We start from the raw sequence: 15,577 nt of genomic DNA on the forward strand, positions 1-15,577 counted from the left end.
TGACACCCACATCCAGAGAGTGAAATTTAAAAAGATTCTCCTTCACCTTCTCTGTTCTGCTATACAAGCCCCAATTTTGAGACTTTCCGATCACTAAGTTCTCTGAATTCTTTCCATTCCTTTAATATTAGGTTGGGCACCGACATGAGAACTTCCATTGTGCATTCTTGGATCTGGTTTCCAATTGGAGTAGAGGCAACTGTCTAACCTGACCCACTAGACCGGACTGGGTCGGTCCATGATTTACATCCCAACTATCTCCCCGCAGGTCAGGTTACATAAGAAATAGAAGTAGGAGTAGGCCCCTGAAGCTTGCTCCGCCATTCAATAAGATCATGGCTGATCTTCTTTTACAATTCCACTGTCCTATTTGATCTTCGTATCCTTCAATTCCCTCAGAATCCAAAAATCTATCAATCTCTACCTTGAATATATCCAGAGGCTGAGCATCCACAGCTCTCTGGGATAGAGAATTCCAAAGGTTCACAATCCTGTGAGCGAAGGAATTTCTTCTCATTTCAGTCCGAAATGGCAGATCTCCTATCCAGAGACTATGACCCCATGTTCTAGACTCCAGCCAAGAAGAAATAATCTCGTAGCATCGACCCTGTCAAACCCTCTCAGAATCTATTTCAATAAGATCACCTCTCATAGGGTGATTCACCCCAGAGTGTTTGCGATGTCCATGCTCGTATGTGGGAGCCATTCCTTCACCTCCCATTTGAAACAGGAAGGATTGAAAGGCTTCCCCTACACCAATCCACTCACCAACTCTGCCTTACTTACAGGTGTCTCCCCCTGGTTTGGGATGGGGTAGGGGGGGAGGTGTTTCTTCTCAGATTTTCTTCCATCAGGGCTCATGCCCCTCTCGATTTAAAAGCTCTCTGCATCACAATGTGACAGAGGGGCTGGAGACCTCGCAGCTTATAAACCCAGAATGTCATCTGCAGACCAAATTCTTTTCAGATATCTGAGTGCAAAGGAGGCTGGTATTCTTTCACAAAACGGACCCCAATTTAACTCACCATCAGCAAATCTTTTATGTTTGGTTAAGTAACTTGAACATTTACACATCCAGCATTGCTAAAATCTCCCAAGTTCCCTGCAATTATTTTTCCCGGTTCCCTGAATGCTCGAATACTGTTATGAAGCATTGAACCAGGGTGATAGCACCAAAAACCCCTGGCTCTGCCTGACAGGGACAAATGCAGTTCCCAGCTGTCAGAACGTAAAGGGTTTGCCGAATAACAAATTATTTCACAAAACGTTTTCCCCAACTGAGGTGATTTTAAACAATCACCCATCCAGGAGCCATCAACATTGTGTGAGAGAGAGAGAGTGTGAGGGACAGACTCAAAGAGAGACTCAGAGAGAGAGAGAGACTCAGAGAGAGAGAGAGACTCAGAGAGAGAGAGAGACTCAGAGAGAGAGAGAGACTCAGAGAGAGAGAGAGAGAGAGAGACTCAGAGAGAGAGAGAGACTCAGAGAGAGAGAGAGACTCAGAGAGAGAGAGAGACTCAGAGAGAGAGAGAGACTCAGAGAGAGAGAGACTCAGAGAGAGAGAGACTCAGAGAGAGAGAGACTCAGAGAGAGAGAGAGACTCAGAGAGAGAGAGAGACTCAGAGAGAGAGAGAGAGAGAGACTCAGAGAGAGAGAGAGAGGGACTCAGAGAGAGAGAGACTCAGAGAGAGAGAGACTCAGAGAGAGAGAGACTCAGAGAGAGAGAGACTCAGAGAGAGAGAGAGAGACTCAGAGAGAGAGAGAGAGACTCAGAGAGAGAGAGAGAGACTCAGAGAGAGAGAGAGACTCAGAGAGAGAGAGAGAGAGACTCAGAGAGAGAGAGAGACTCAGAGAGAGAGAGAGAGAGAGACTCAGAGAGAGAGAGAGAGAGAGAGACTCAGAGAGAGAGAGAGAGGGACTCAGAGAGAGAGAGAGAGACTCAGAGAGAGAGAGAGAGAGAGACTCAGAGAGAGAGAGAGACTCAGAGAGAGAGAGAGAGACTCAGAGAGAGAGAGAGACTCAGAGAGAGAGAGAGAGAGAGACTCAGAGAGAGAGAGACTCAGAGAGAGAGAGACTCAGAGAGAGAGAGACTCAGAGAGAGAGAGACTCAGAGAGAGAGAGACTCAGAGGGAGAGAGAGACTCAGAGGGAGAGAGAGGGAAACTCAGAGAGAGAGAGAGACTCAGAGAGAGAGAGAGGGAAACTCAGAGAGAGAAAGAGAGACTCAGAGAGAGAGAGAGACTCAGAGAGAGAGAGAGAGAGAGAGAGACTCAGAGAGAGAGAGACTCAGAGAGAGAGAGACTCAGAGAGAGAGAGAGGGAAACTCAGAGAGAGAAAGAGAGACTCAGAGAGAGAGAGAGAGAGACTCAGAGAGAGAGAGAGACTCAGAGAGAGAGAGACTCAGAGAGAGAGAGACTCAGAGAGAGAGAGACTCAGAGAGAGAGAGAGGGAAACTCAGAGAGAGAGAGAGAGAGACTCAGAGAGAGAGAGAGGGAAACTCAGAGAGAGAAAGAGAGACTCAGAGAGAGAGAGAGACTCAGAGAGAGAGAGAGAGAGAGAGACTCAGAGAGAGAGAGACTCAGAGAGAGAGAGACTCAGAGAGAGAGAGAGACTCAGAGAGAGAGAGAGGGAAACTCAGAGAGAGAAAGAGAGACTCAGAGAGAGAGAGAGACTCAGAGAGAGAGAGAGAGAGAGACTCAGAGAGAGAGAGAGACTCAGAGAGAGAGACTCAGAGAGAGAGAGAGACTCAGAGAGAGAGAGAGGGAAACTCAGAGAGAGAAAGAGAGACTCAGAGAGAGAGAGAGACTCAGAGAGAGAGAGAGAGAGAGACTCAGAGAGAGAGAGAGACTCAGAGAGAGAGAGACTCAGAGAGAGAGAGAGAGAGAGAGACTCAGAGAGAGACTCAGAGAGAGATACACAGAGACAGAGAGACTCAGAGAGAGAGAGAGACTCAGAGAGAGAGAGAGAGAGAGAGAGAGAGACTCAGAGAGAGATACACAGAGACAGAGAGATACACGCACAGTTCACAGTTGGGCTAAAAAGATTAAAACAGAAAGTTAGAAGGATGGGTAGCACACACTTGGGTGAAAAACACTTTTGTGTTTAAAAAAAGCCCTTTTGAAAATGTTGGATTAGATCAGTTTGTTGTTGTTTTCAGTAAATGGTCCTTGTTGTCACACACTGCACTGTATCCAGCCTGCACAGAGACCCAGAGTTTGCACAACACATCCTGCACTCTCTGCGCAGAGGCCAGAACTTAATGCCAAGGAATTTTGGTCTAATGGCACTGCCTCTTACTCACCCCCATGCTGTGCACAGTCCCTTCACCTAGCGCCACAGTGACTGATGTTTATGGCTCCCAATGGACCTGGCCAGTCAGAGACTTGTGCAGAGGGGCTGTAAGTGTCAGCCGAGTCCAAGCTGGAAGTCAGTGTTACCCGCACACACGCACATTCTGTGGTTCAAGGAGTTTGTGACGGGACTGATCAGTTCCCTCACAGAACTAAGACACAGCATTAATGCCACTGGGTGAATGACTGGTGTATTACTCTGAGCCACTCTGTTTGACACCATTGATTTTGAGAATGTTCCCAAGTGTTGCCCAGTTTTTAAAAATATTTGTTTGTTGGATTTGGGCATCGCTGACTGGCCAGAATTTATTTCCCATCCCTAATTGTCCTTAAGATGGTGGTGAGCGCCTTCTTGAACCGCTGCAGTCTGTGCAGTGTAGATACACCCAAAGTGCTGCTAGGGAGGGAGTTCCAGGATTTTGATCCAATGACAGTGACAATGAAGGAACGCGATATATTTACAAATCAGGATGGTGAGTGGCTTGGCAGGAACTTCCAGGTGGTGGTGTCCCCATTATCTATTGTCCTTATCCGTCTAGGTGGTAGAGGTCGAGGGTTTGGAAGATGCTGTCAAAGGAGCCTTGGTGAGTTCCTGCAGTGCATCTTGTAGATGGTACACACTGCTGCTACCGTATAGTGTCATAGAGGTCTATAGCACAGAAAAAGGCCCTTCGGCCCACCATGTCTGCACCGGTCAAACAAGTACCTACCTATTCTAATCCCATTTTCCAGCACTAGGCCCATAGCCTTGTATGCCATGGCATCACAACTGCACATCCAAATACTTCTTAAATGTTATGAGGGTTTCTGTCTCTACCACCCTTTCAGGCAGTGAGTTCCAGATTCTCACCACCCTCTGGGTGAAAAAATTCTTCCTCACATTCCCTCTAAACCTCCTGCCCCTTACCTTTAACTTATGCCTCCTGTTTATTGACCCCTTCCACCAAGTGGAAATGTTCCTTCTTGTCTACCCTATCTATGCCCCTCATTATGTTATACACCTCAATCATGTCCCCCCTCAATCTCCTCTGCTCCAGGGAACATAACCCCAGTCTATCCAATTTCTCCTCATAACTAAAGCCCTCCAGCCCAGTACATCAGTACAAAAGATAAGGCTGAAGCATTGGCAACAATCTTCAGCCAGAAGTGCTGAGTGGATGATCCATCTAAGCCTCCTCCGGAGGTCCCCAGCATCACAGATGCCAGTCTTCATCCAATTTGATTCACTCCATGTGATATCAGGAAATGGCTGAAGGCACTGGATACTGCAAAGGCTTTGGGCCCTGACAATATTCCAGCAATAGTACTGAAGACTTGTGCTCCAGAACCAGCCGCGCCCCTAGTCAAGCTGTCCCAGTACAGCTACAGCACTGGCATCTACTCAGCATTGTGGAAAATTGCCTGGGTGTGTCCCGTCCACAAAAGCAGGACAAATCCAATCTGGCCAATTACCACCCCATCGGTCTACTCTCGATCATGAGCAAAGTGATGGAACGTGCCATCAAGCGGCACTAACTCAGCAATAACCTGCTCACTGACGCTCAGTTTAGGGTCTTCCGGGACCACTCAGCCCCTGACCTCATTACAGCCTTTAACATGGACAAAAGAGCTGAATTGCAGAGGTGAGGTTAGAGTGACTGCCCTTGACGTTGAGGCCGCATTTGACTGAGTTTAGCATCAGGGAGCCCTAGCAAAACTGAAGTCAATGGGAATTGGGGAAAACTATCCATTGGCTGGAGTCATACCTAGCACCAAGGAAGATGGTTGTGGTTGTTGGAGGTCAATCATCTCAGTTCTAGGACATCACTGCAGGAGTTCCTCAGGGTTGTGTCCTTGGCCAAACCATCTTCAGCTGCTTCATCAATGACCTTCCTTCCATCATAAGGTCAGAAGTTTGGTGAAGATTGCACAATGTTCAGCAGCACTCGTGACTCCTCAGATACTGAAGCAGTTCACGTCCATATGCAGGTTCACGTCCATATGCAGCAAGACCCGGACAACATTCAGACTTGGGCTGATAAGTGCTAAGTAACACTGGTGCCACACAAGTGTCAAGCAATGACCATACAACAAGAGCGAATCTAACCATCTTCCCTTGACATTCAATAGCACTACCATTGCTGAATCCCTCACTATCAATATCTTGGGGATTACCATTTACCAGAAACTGAACTGGACTAGCCATATAAATATTGTGGCTACAAGAACAGGTCAGAGGCTAGGAATTCTGTGGTGAGTAACTCACCTCGTGAGTCACCAAAACATGTCCACCATCTACAAGGCACAAGTCAGGAGTGTGATGGAATACTCCCCACTTGCCTGGATGAGTGCAGCTCCAGCAACACTCAATAAGCTCAACACCATCCAGGACAAAGCAGCCCACTTGATTGGCACCGCATCCAACACCAACATTCGCTCCCTCCACCACCAGCACACAGTATTAAAAGTAGATAAATCTCCAGGCCCGGATGAAATTCATCCCAGGCTGTTGAGTGAGGCCAGGGAGGAGATAGCAGGGGTGCTGGCAATAATTTTCTATATCTCTCTGGCCACGGGAGGAGTGCTAGAGGACTGGAGGATGGCCAATGTGGTAACGTTATTCAAGAAGGGAGGACAGGATAAACCTGGGAACTACAGACCAGTCAGTCTAACCTCAGTGGTGAGGAAACTATTGGAAGCAATTCTGAGGGATTAATCTGTAGAATTAGTCTACACTTGGAGAGGCAGGGATTAATCAAGGACAGTCAGCATGGTTTTGTTCAGGGGAGGTTCTAATTGAATTTTTCAAAGTGATGCCCAGGTGTGTAGATGAGGGCAATGCATTTGACGTGGTCTGCTTGGACTTTAGCAAGGCTTTTGATAAGGTCCTGCATGGGAGACTGATGACGAAGGTAAGAGCTGATGGGATCCAAAGCAATTTGGCAAATTGGATCCAGAATTGGCTGAGTGGCAGGAAGCAGAGGGTGATGGTTCAGGGGTATTTTTGTGACTGGATGCCTGTGTCCAGTGTGATAGGCAGAGCGCCTTTTTGGCTCGATAGCAGCATAGTAGCAGCATGAAGGGTAATCAGAGGTAGACTGGGCGCTTTTCAGGGCCAAAAGTGACAGCCTTAGGCCCATGAGTTTGTGTGATATACAGCACAAAATGGTATGATCAGGGTAGCCATTATCCTGCAGGATGCCTTTGATGCCCCTATTTCAGTATCAAGCTTACGTGGTGAACAAATGGCTCAGGTCCTATTAATAAGGTTGCCGATAAGACCGATCGTATAGTGTGTGGAACTGTTAAGAATCCCAACGCATATATTGACCAGTAAAGGTCAGCTTGCGGTAGACCGTGGTAGAGAACCCCCTGACAGATTTCTCAACTACTGCATCAAGGAAGGGGAGTTAATTTGACTGCTCCATTTCAAAGGTGAATTTGAGCACAGTATAGAACCCATTCAGACATGTAAAGAAATTATTACGTGCAGCTGTGGATTTAAATATAACAAATGTATCATACACATATCGGAAAGATGCGAGGGGTAGGAAGTTAGGTGTCATTTCATTGAAGATACATTTCTCATGGAACCCAACAAAGATATTTGCGAGAGCTGGCCTAGAGGGGATCCCATGACAGCACCATCTCATTGGGTAATCATAGTGTCATGAAAACTGAACTCAACTGTGTGAGTTGCCGAGTTCATAAGTTCAATGAATACCGATTCACACAATGGTGGTGGGTCTAGATGACCATGTTATAGTGCCGCAGCGTAAATATCTATGGCTTCCTTAAGTGGGACATTGGTGAAGAGGCTAACAATGTCGAATGAGCACATGGACACAGCATTGCTATCAAAATGCAAGTCCTGTATGGTCTTCGCAAATGTGAAGGAATCCTTCACCCTGTATCAGGAAAACTTGCTCAAAACTGGTTGTAACAATTGGCCCAACTATTTGGCCAATTCACGTTATGCAGAACTAGTCATGGGTAAGATGAGTGCAAGACAGAAAGCTTCAACAAAAAAATGTCTCTTTTTTCAGCAATACTCGAGTATTGACTGTCAGGCTGTTGGTTGACTAGCCCATGGGACAGCTCTCCCAATTTTGGCACAAGCCCCCAGATGTTACCCCCCACCCCCCTCCAAGACCAGAGCCAGTTTTCCTCATCCCAAGTTAATACAATGTATTAAATGCCATAAAACAATGTACAAGGTACAATTTCTGGAGCTAGTTTCTGCTGTTTGACCTATCTGTGACACACATGGGTGTGCGTGTTATAATCCCCATTTTACAGGACCGGGGATTAGACTTGGGGGTAGATAGATCTACATGGCTCCATTTCACCTCAGACTTACCTAATACACAAAGGGAGTGTGGGCAGAAAAGAGTGTCACAGCATTAGCACCAATTCTGCAAACCACACTCATTCTGAGTGTAACTTTGCTAAAATTCACATGCGTTGGGCCTGTGCTGTGGGGTGTTTGAGTTCTGGATGCTGATATAATGAGCATATCCCTCAGACACAGTGGCTGGGCAGAGTGAGGTAGGTGGGCATGCAGGGGGTTCACTGTCTGGGGTATAGCCTGGCTGGAGAAGATACAATGCCATGACACCAAGCTGATTGTCAGTGTGTTAAATTAACAGACAACAAAAAGAAATGTGAGATTCACCATTCCACAGCCTCACATTTTCTCCAGTTACTTCACAGCTAGAAAGTGATGGTCACATTCAGACTACAACGAGTAACTTTGTGTTGGCAGAGAATAGAAGGTGATTCACAAACACTGACAACACCAAACCAAGCAAAATTATGCAAAGGAGAAACACAAGCAAACGTGAGGGAGCCTCAGTGTCAGCCACATTACTGAATTTGATTTTTAGAAGAGGCATGATCACATTAGTGTGTCCCTGACTGCATCTCTAATATGTTAATCCAGCTCCCCCACACTGTCATTCAGTAACCCCTCTCCCCAGAGCACCCTGTGTTACTGAGTGTATCGCTACTTATGTTAATCCGGCTCAATCATTCCCCAGAATTAGGAGTAGAGTTTGTCAATTTGAATTGGAATTCGTTGTCACTTTGAGACGCTCTGACAGTGAGGCTCCCTCTTCCAAAAAGAATAAACTTTTGGCCGTTCCATCATCCTTTGCACCAGTGTGTCCGTAAGAAAATGGAGAGGTGACTCAGGAGATACCTGTACGAGGAAGTACACAATGGCCAGTGGCACGATAAGCAGAGTGAACCACGGGGTACTGGCTGTTACTACTATCATGGTGGATAGGGAGACAAAAAACGTCATGAGGAACATCTGGAAAGTCAGCGGAATCACTTCATCAATCACGTTCACGTCCTTGCCGAAGCGATTGATGATGCGTCCAATGGGTGTGGTGTCAAAGAATGCCTGCGGTGTGTGTAACTTGTTGTCCAGGAGCCGTGTGTGGAGCTGTTGAGCAGCCCCCAGGCCTCCAAATGCCAATGTGAAGGAGGAAGTCATAACTAGGAGCCCTGTGATGAAAACATATTCCAGAGTGGAGGTTAGCACACAGACTACACATCGCAGTCCCAGCCCCCTCCAATGCAAACCCCATCTTGCCCCCACCAACCTTACACCTACCCTGCCAACCCCAACCTGCCACCCCAGCCCTCCCCCACCAACCCCTCCCCGCTACCCCTCCCCCACCAACCCCTCCCCGCTACCCCTCCCCCACCAACCCCTCCCCGCTATCCCTCCCCCACCATCACCGCTACCCATCCCCCACCAACCCCTCCCCGCTACCCCTCCCCCACCATCCCCGCCAACCCCTCCCCCACCATCCCCGCTACCCCTCCCCCACCATCCCCGCTACCCCTCCCCCACCATCCCCGCCAATCCCTCCCCCACCATCCCCGCTACCCCTCCCCCACCATCCCCACTAGCCCTCCCCCACCATCCACGCCAATCCCTCCCCCACCATCCCCACTACCCCTTCCCCCACCATCCCCGCTACCCCCCCCACCATCCCCGCCAATCCCTCCCCCACCATCCCCACCAATCCCTCCCCCACCATCCCCGCTACCCCCTCCCCCACCATCCCCGCTACCCCTTCCCCACCATCCCCGCCAATCCCTCCCCCACCATCCCCGCCAATCCCTCCCCCACCATCCCCGCCAATCCCTCCCCCACCATCCCCGCTACCCCTCCCCCACCATCCCCGCCAATCCCTCCCCCACCATCCCCGCTACCCCCTCCCCCACCATCCCCGCCAATCCCTCCCCCACCATCCCCGCTACCCCTCCCCCACCATCCCCGCTACCCCTCCCCCACCATCCCCGCCAACCCCTCCCCCACCATCCCCGCTACCCCTCCCCCACCATCCCCGCTACCCCTCCCCCACCATCCCCGCTACCCCTCCCCCACCATCCCCGCCAATCCCTCCCCCACCATCCCCACTACCCCTCCCCCACCATCCCCGCTACCCCTCCCCCACCATCCCCGCTACCCCTCCCCCACCATCCCCGCTACCCCTCCCCCACCTCCCCTCCTGTGGAGTCAGTTAACCGAGGGGCATTGAAGATATCAGTCAACCAATTAGATAGGTGAACCTTGAAGGGATTAACACTAGAGTCAGATTCATTGCAGTTCAGTGAAAGTATGGGCATGAACCAAAACCTTTCGCTAAAAATTGGGAAAAAATGTTTTAAAAAAATAGTAATTTATTTTAGCAATGTTTAGGAACCAGAATTATGATGTTCAGTTGTCAGATTCACAAACACTGACATTTGCAGCTTAAAGCTACTGTCCAAAGCACCTTCTAGCACTGAAGTCTAGAGATTTTTGCAAATCTCTGTGAGGAGCTCCCCCTCCCTTTAACTATTGGGTGATAAAATTATTTGTTTTACATATGCCAAACTCCCGATTGGTGCAGACCACCCCGGCCCTGTCTATTTCACTAGCAGCAAGTTCTACCAGCTGCTAATGAGTATCTTCCCTCCTCCTGGTATTATTTCCAGGTGTAAGTTGGGCCTTACCTTGTGTGAAGCCAAGTGCCGCGTACACTCCTACCCGCATGTACGTTTGGTGCTGTGTCCCGTTGACGACAGGGTCGTTGGTCCAGGCGCTTAGCCAGAAGCTGGCACCAATCGCTGCAGCATTCTGGCAGCAGTACAGGATACAAATCACAACAGAGATGAAGGGACCGACTGCCTTCAAGTACTGCCAGAACACAATCAATTTAACCTGCCGTGGAAACACAGGCTCAGTCACCGAACACTCTTTGGGCCAATTGCTCGTTTATGCGTATGCTCCCGCTCCCCATCCCACCTCCTGCCAGCACGGCTGAGACCAAGCACTTACTTCCGTAATCCATTATTTTAACAGTCCCCACAGTGCTGTGTAGCTCAATCCTCACATTGTTCCATGGCTCCAATCTCCAAGAAGGATACGCTGAAAGGAAGTATTGAAGTAGGGTGGAAGGAGGCTTGTGTAGAGCACAAACACCAGCATTGACCAGTTGGGTCAGTTGGCCTGTTTCTGTGCTGTAGTTTCAATGTCATTTTGCTTCAATGTCACCCAGGAATAATTACCCTCACTCCTGACATAGTTTCCTCTACTATCCTTCCATTTCAGCAATACCCACCGCTCCTTATTTTAATTATCAGGTACAGTCATTGTTCTGTTACTGCACTAATAATCCAGAAAACAAGACTTCAAATCCCACCATTGGACTTTTGGAATATGAATTCAGTTCTTAAAAATCTGGAAGTAATAAATACTGCTTTCAGTAAAAGTTTTTAACAAAGTTGGCAGATTGTTGTAAAAACCCATCTGATTCACTGATGTCCTTTAGAGAAAGAAACCTGTTGTCCTTACCCGGTCTGGCCTGTATGTGACTCCAGACCCACAGCAATAAATGCTGGCCTTGCCAGTGATGCCCACGTCCTGAGCTGAATATGTGGAGCCTTGAGTCAGTTACTGTGGCCAGGCAATTACCCACAGACAAAGAGAGAACTCCTGAGGAAGTGCTGTGTGTCCACTACTGACACCTCTACTCCACTGTGGGGAGCGGCATGTGAACACAGCAGCCAAGAGTGACGGGAATCAGGACTGTCTACATTGTGTGAGCTTACCCTCCCGGTTTCTGCCGTCTCAGCCTGGATCAGGTCCTTTGATACATTCTTTGGCGTTGGAGCACTCTCTGCCACCTTCTTCTTCTCACTCAGGCGCTTCCTTGTGGATTTCCTTGCAGATGCCTCTCCATCGGAAGAGATCACACTGATTTGTCTGATATCGGAGGAAGAGCAAATAGAATTAGGAAACTGTTGCCTTGGATCAGTCAGTGAGGGAACACAACAATGGCATGAATCTCAACATGTCACAGGCTTGGTAAAGATGACAGATTTCCTTCCCTAAAAGTACATTCGTGAACCTGATGGGTTTTTACAAAAAAAAGATGATAATTGTCATAGTGACCATTACTGAGGGTAGCTTTATAGTCCAGATTTTATATCTAAATTCCACCAGCTGCCATAATGGGATTTGAACCCATGTCCCCAGAGCATTAGCCTGGGCCTCTGGATTATTAGTCCAGTGACATTACCACTATGCCACCATTTCCCTATGCATGGCCATAAAAGGTCCCACAGCTCTATTTCAAAGAGCAGGGGAGTTATCCTATATTACGGACAACATACAACACTGAAATACAACTTCAAAAATTGCTGGGAAAACTCAGCAGGTCTGACAGCATCTGTGGAAAGACAAAGTCAACATTTTGAGTCTGTTTGACTTGTCTTCAGAACCAAAGAGAAGTAGAAATGTGGCCAAATATATACTGTTTAAGGGGGTGGGACAGGTGAAGCTGGATAGAAGGCCAGTGATAGGTGGAGGCAAAGGAGAGATTGTGAAAGATGTCATAAACAAAAGGTCAAAGGGGTGTTGATGGTGGTGATATTAGCTAAAGGAGGTGCTGATGGTGACATTAAGAGTAGAAAGCAGGATGAGCAAATGACAGATGGCCCTAGTGGGGGTGGGGTGGGAACGGTGTGGGAGGAAAGATCGAAATAGGCAAAAAGGTGGGAACAAAACAATGATTGGAAATAAATTTAAAACTTTAAACCATAAGACCATAAAACATAGGAGCAGAAATTAGGCCATTCAGCCCAACGAGTCTGCTCCGCCATTCAATCATGGCTGATAAGTTTCTCAAACCCATTCTCCCACCTTCTCCCCGTAACCTTTGATCCCCTTACCAATCAAGAACCTATCTATCTCGGTCTTAAATACACTCAATGACCTGGCCTCCACAGCCTTCTGTGGCAATGAATTCCATAGATTCACCACTCTCTGGCTAAAGAAGTTTCTCCTCATCTCTGTTCTAAAAGGTCTTCCCTTTACTTTGAGGCTGTGCCCTCGTGTCCTAGTCTCTCCTACTAATGGAAACATCTTCCCCACGTACACTCTATCCAGGCCTTTCAGTATTCTGTAAGTTTCAATCAGATCCCCTCCTCATCCTTCTAAACTCCATCGAGTATAGACCCAGAGTCCTCAAACGTTCCTCATATGTTAAGCCTTTCATTCCTGGGATCGTTCTCATGAACCTCCTCTGGACCCTCTCCAGGGCCAGAACATCCTTCCTGAGATACGGGGCCCAAAATTGCTCACAATATTCTAAATGTGGTGTGACCAGAGCCTTATAAAGCCTCAGCAGCACATCCCTGCTTTTATATTCTAGTCCTCTCGAAATAAATGCCAACATTGCATTTGCCTTCCTAACTACCGACTCAACCTGCAAGTTAACCTTAAGAGAATCCTGGACTAGGACTCCCAAGTCCCTTTGCACTCCAGATTTCTGAATTCTCTCCCCATTTAGAAAATAGTCTATGCCTCTATTCTTCCTACCAAAGTGCATGACCTCACACTTCCCCACGTTGTATTCCATCTGCCACTTCTTTGCCCATTCACCTAACCCGTCCAAATCCTTCTGCAGCTTCCCTGCCTCCTCAATACTACCTGTCCCTCCACCTATCTTTGTATCATCTGCAAACTTAGCCAGGATGCCCTCAGTTCCTTCATCTAGATCATTAACGTATAAAGTGAAAAGTTGTGGTCCCAACACTGATCTCTGCGGAACTCCACTAGTCACCGGCCGCCATCCTGAGAAGGACCCCCTTATCCCCACTCTCTGCCTCCTGCCAGACAGCCAATCTTCTATCCATGCTAGTACCTTGCCTCTAACACCATGGCCTCTTATCTTACTGAGCAGCCTCCTGTGCGGCACCTTGTCAAAGGCCTTCTGGAAGTCCAAGTAGATGACATCTATTGGCTCTCCTTTGTCTAACCTACTCGTTACCTCCTCAAAGAATTCTAACAGATTTGTCAGGCATGACTTCCCCTTGATGAAACCATGCTGACTTTGCCCTATTTTACCATGCACTTCCAAGTATTCTGAAATCTCATCCTTAATAATGGATTCTAAAATCTTACCAACGACCGAGGTCAGGCTAATTGGCCTGTAATTTCCTGTCTTTTGCCTCACTCCCTTTTTAAACAGGGAGTTTACATTAGCGATTTTCCAGTCCTCTGGGACCCTCCCTGACTCGAGTGATTCCTGAAAGATCACCACTAACGCCTCCACTATCTCTTCAGCTATCTCCTTCAGAACTCTGGGGTGTATTTCGCCACATTTTTCCTTTAGTTCTGAAGAAGAGTCATACAGACTCGAAACATTAACTCTGTCTTTCTCTCCACAGAGGCTGTCAGACCTGCTGAGTTTTTCCAGCAAGTTTTGTTTTTATTTCAGGTTTCCAGCACCCGCAGTATTTTGCTTTTATCTGAAATACAACTTAGCCGTTTGCTCCCACAGCAGTCACTACACTTCAAAATGACTTTATTGGCTGCAAACATAGGAACAGGAAGAGGCCATTTGGCCCCTTGAGTTTACCCCATCATTCAATGCTGATCTGTGACCTAACTCCAGATATTTGCTGTCACCCCATATTAGACAAAAGAAATTATTGATTTCAGATTTATATTACCAACTGATCTCACGTCAGTTCCCATTTGTGGAAGAGAGTTCCAAACTCCCCCCACTCTGTGTGTAGAAGTGTTTCCTAATCTCACTCCTCAAAGGTCTGGTTCTAATTTTTAGACACTGCCCCCTAGCCCTGGTCTCCCCAAGCAGTGGAAATAGTTTCTATCTATCCTATCCAAACCCATTAAAATCCTGAAAATTTCAATCAGTTCTCCCCATAACCTTCTAGTTTGTGTAATCTCTCCTCGTGATTTAACCCTCGAAGTCCAGGTTTCATTCTGGTAAATCTACTCTGTGCTCCCTCTAAGGCCAATATATCCTTGCTAAGATGCCCAGAACTGCTCACAGTAACTCCAGATGTGATCTAACCAGGTCTTTGTATTGCTGAAGTATGATTCAACCTCCTTGTATTCTAGTCTCCAGCTATAAAGGCCAGCATTCCATTAGTCTTTTTCATTATTTTCTGGTCCTGTTTATGGCATTTTAATGATCCGTTTATCTGAACCTCTAATTTTTTTGAACCATCCCTGGTTCTAGTTTGTCACCATTTTGAAAGTATCCTGTTCTATACTTTTCAGGTCCAAAGTGGATGATCTCACATTTTTCAACGTTGAAATTCATTTGTCCCAGTTTTTCCCATTCCCTTAATCTATCAATATCTCTATAATTTTATGCTTCCATGTACACTACAAAGCCGCCTATCTTTGTGTCATCGGTAAATTTGGGATATGTGGCTTTTTATCCTGTTATCTAAGTCATTAATAAATATGGTGAATGGTTGAGGCCCCAACACAGATCCTCATGAGCCACCACTAATCACATCCTGCCAATTTGAGGACCTGCCTGTTATCCTACTCTCTGTCTCCTGTCATACAGCCAGTTTCCTAACCAGGTCAATAATCTGCTTTCAATTCCATCAACTCCAACTCCAATTCTTATGAGGAACTTTATCAAATGCCTAGAGATAAAAACAAAAAAACTGCGGATGCTGGAAATCCAAAACAAAAACAGAATTACCTGGAAAAACTCAGCAGGTCTGGCAGCATCGGCGGAGAAGAAAAGAGTTGACGTTTCGAGTCCTCATGACCCTTCGACAGAACTTGCGTTCGAGTCCAAGAAAGAGTTGAAATATAAGCTGGTTTAAGGTGTGTGTGTGGGGGGCGGAGAGATAGAGAGACAAAGAGGTGGAGGGGGGGTGTTGGGGGGGTGTGGTTGTAGGGACTGCTTGTTTGTC

At 47.3% G+C, this 15,577-nt stretch overlaps 1 protein-coding gene across 1 annotated transcript in view; it reads right to left on the bottom strand.

The window, feature by feature from the left end:
- The window catches only part of abcc3 (ATP-binding cassette, sub-family C (CFTR/MRP), member 3), a 125,656-nt gene that overhangs the window by 23,522 nt on the left and 86,557 nt on the right, over positions 1 to 15,577 (bottom strand). Inside the window, exons 21-23 of the mRNA XM_041216717.1 lie at positions 11,441 to 11,594; positions 10,343 to 10,550; positions 8,529 to 8,839 (exon numbers count right to left, since the gene is read on the bottom strand). Coding sequence (XP_041072651.1) covers positions 8,529 to 8,839; positions 10,343 to 10,550; positions 11,441 to 11,594 — 673 coding nt within the window. The remainder of the gene's footprint in view (positions 1 to 8,528; positions 8,840 to 10,342; positions 10,551 to 11,440; positions 11,595 to 15,577) is intronic.

The sequence above is a fragment of the Carcharodon carcharias genome, chromosome 22, assembly GCF_017639515.1.
Source record: "Carcharodon carcharias isolate sCarCar2 chromosome 22, sCarCar2.pri, whole genome shotgun sequence".
Taxonomy (NCBI): Eukaryota; Metazoa; Chordata; class Chondrichthyes; order Lamniformes; family Lamnidae; genus Carcharodon; species Carcharodon carcharias.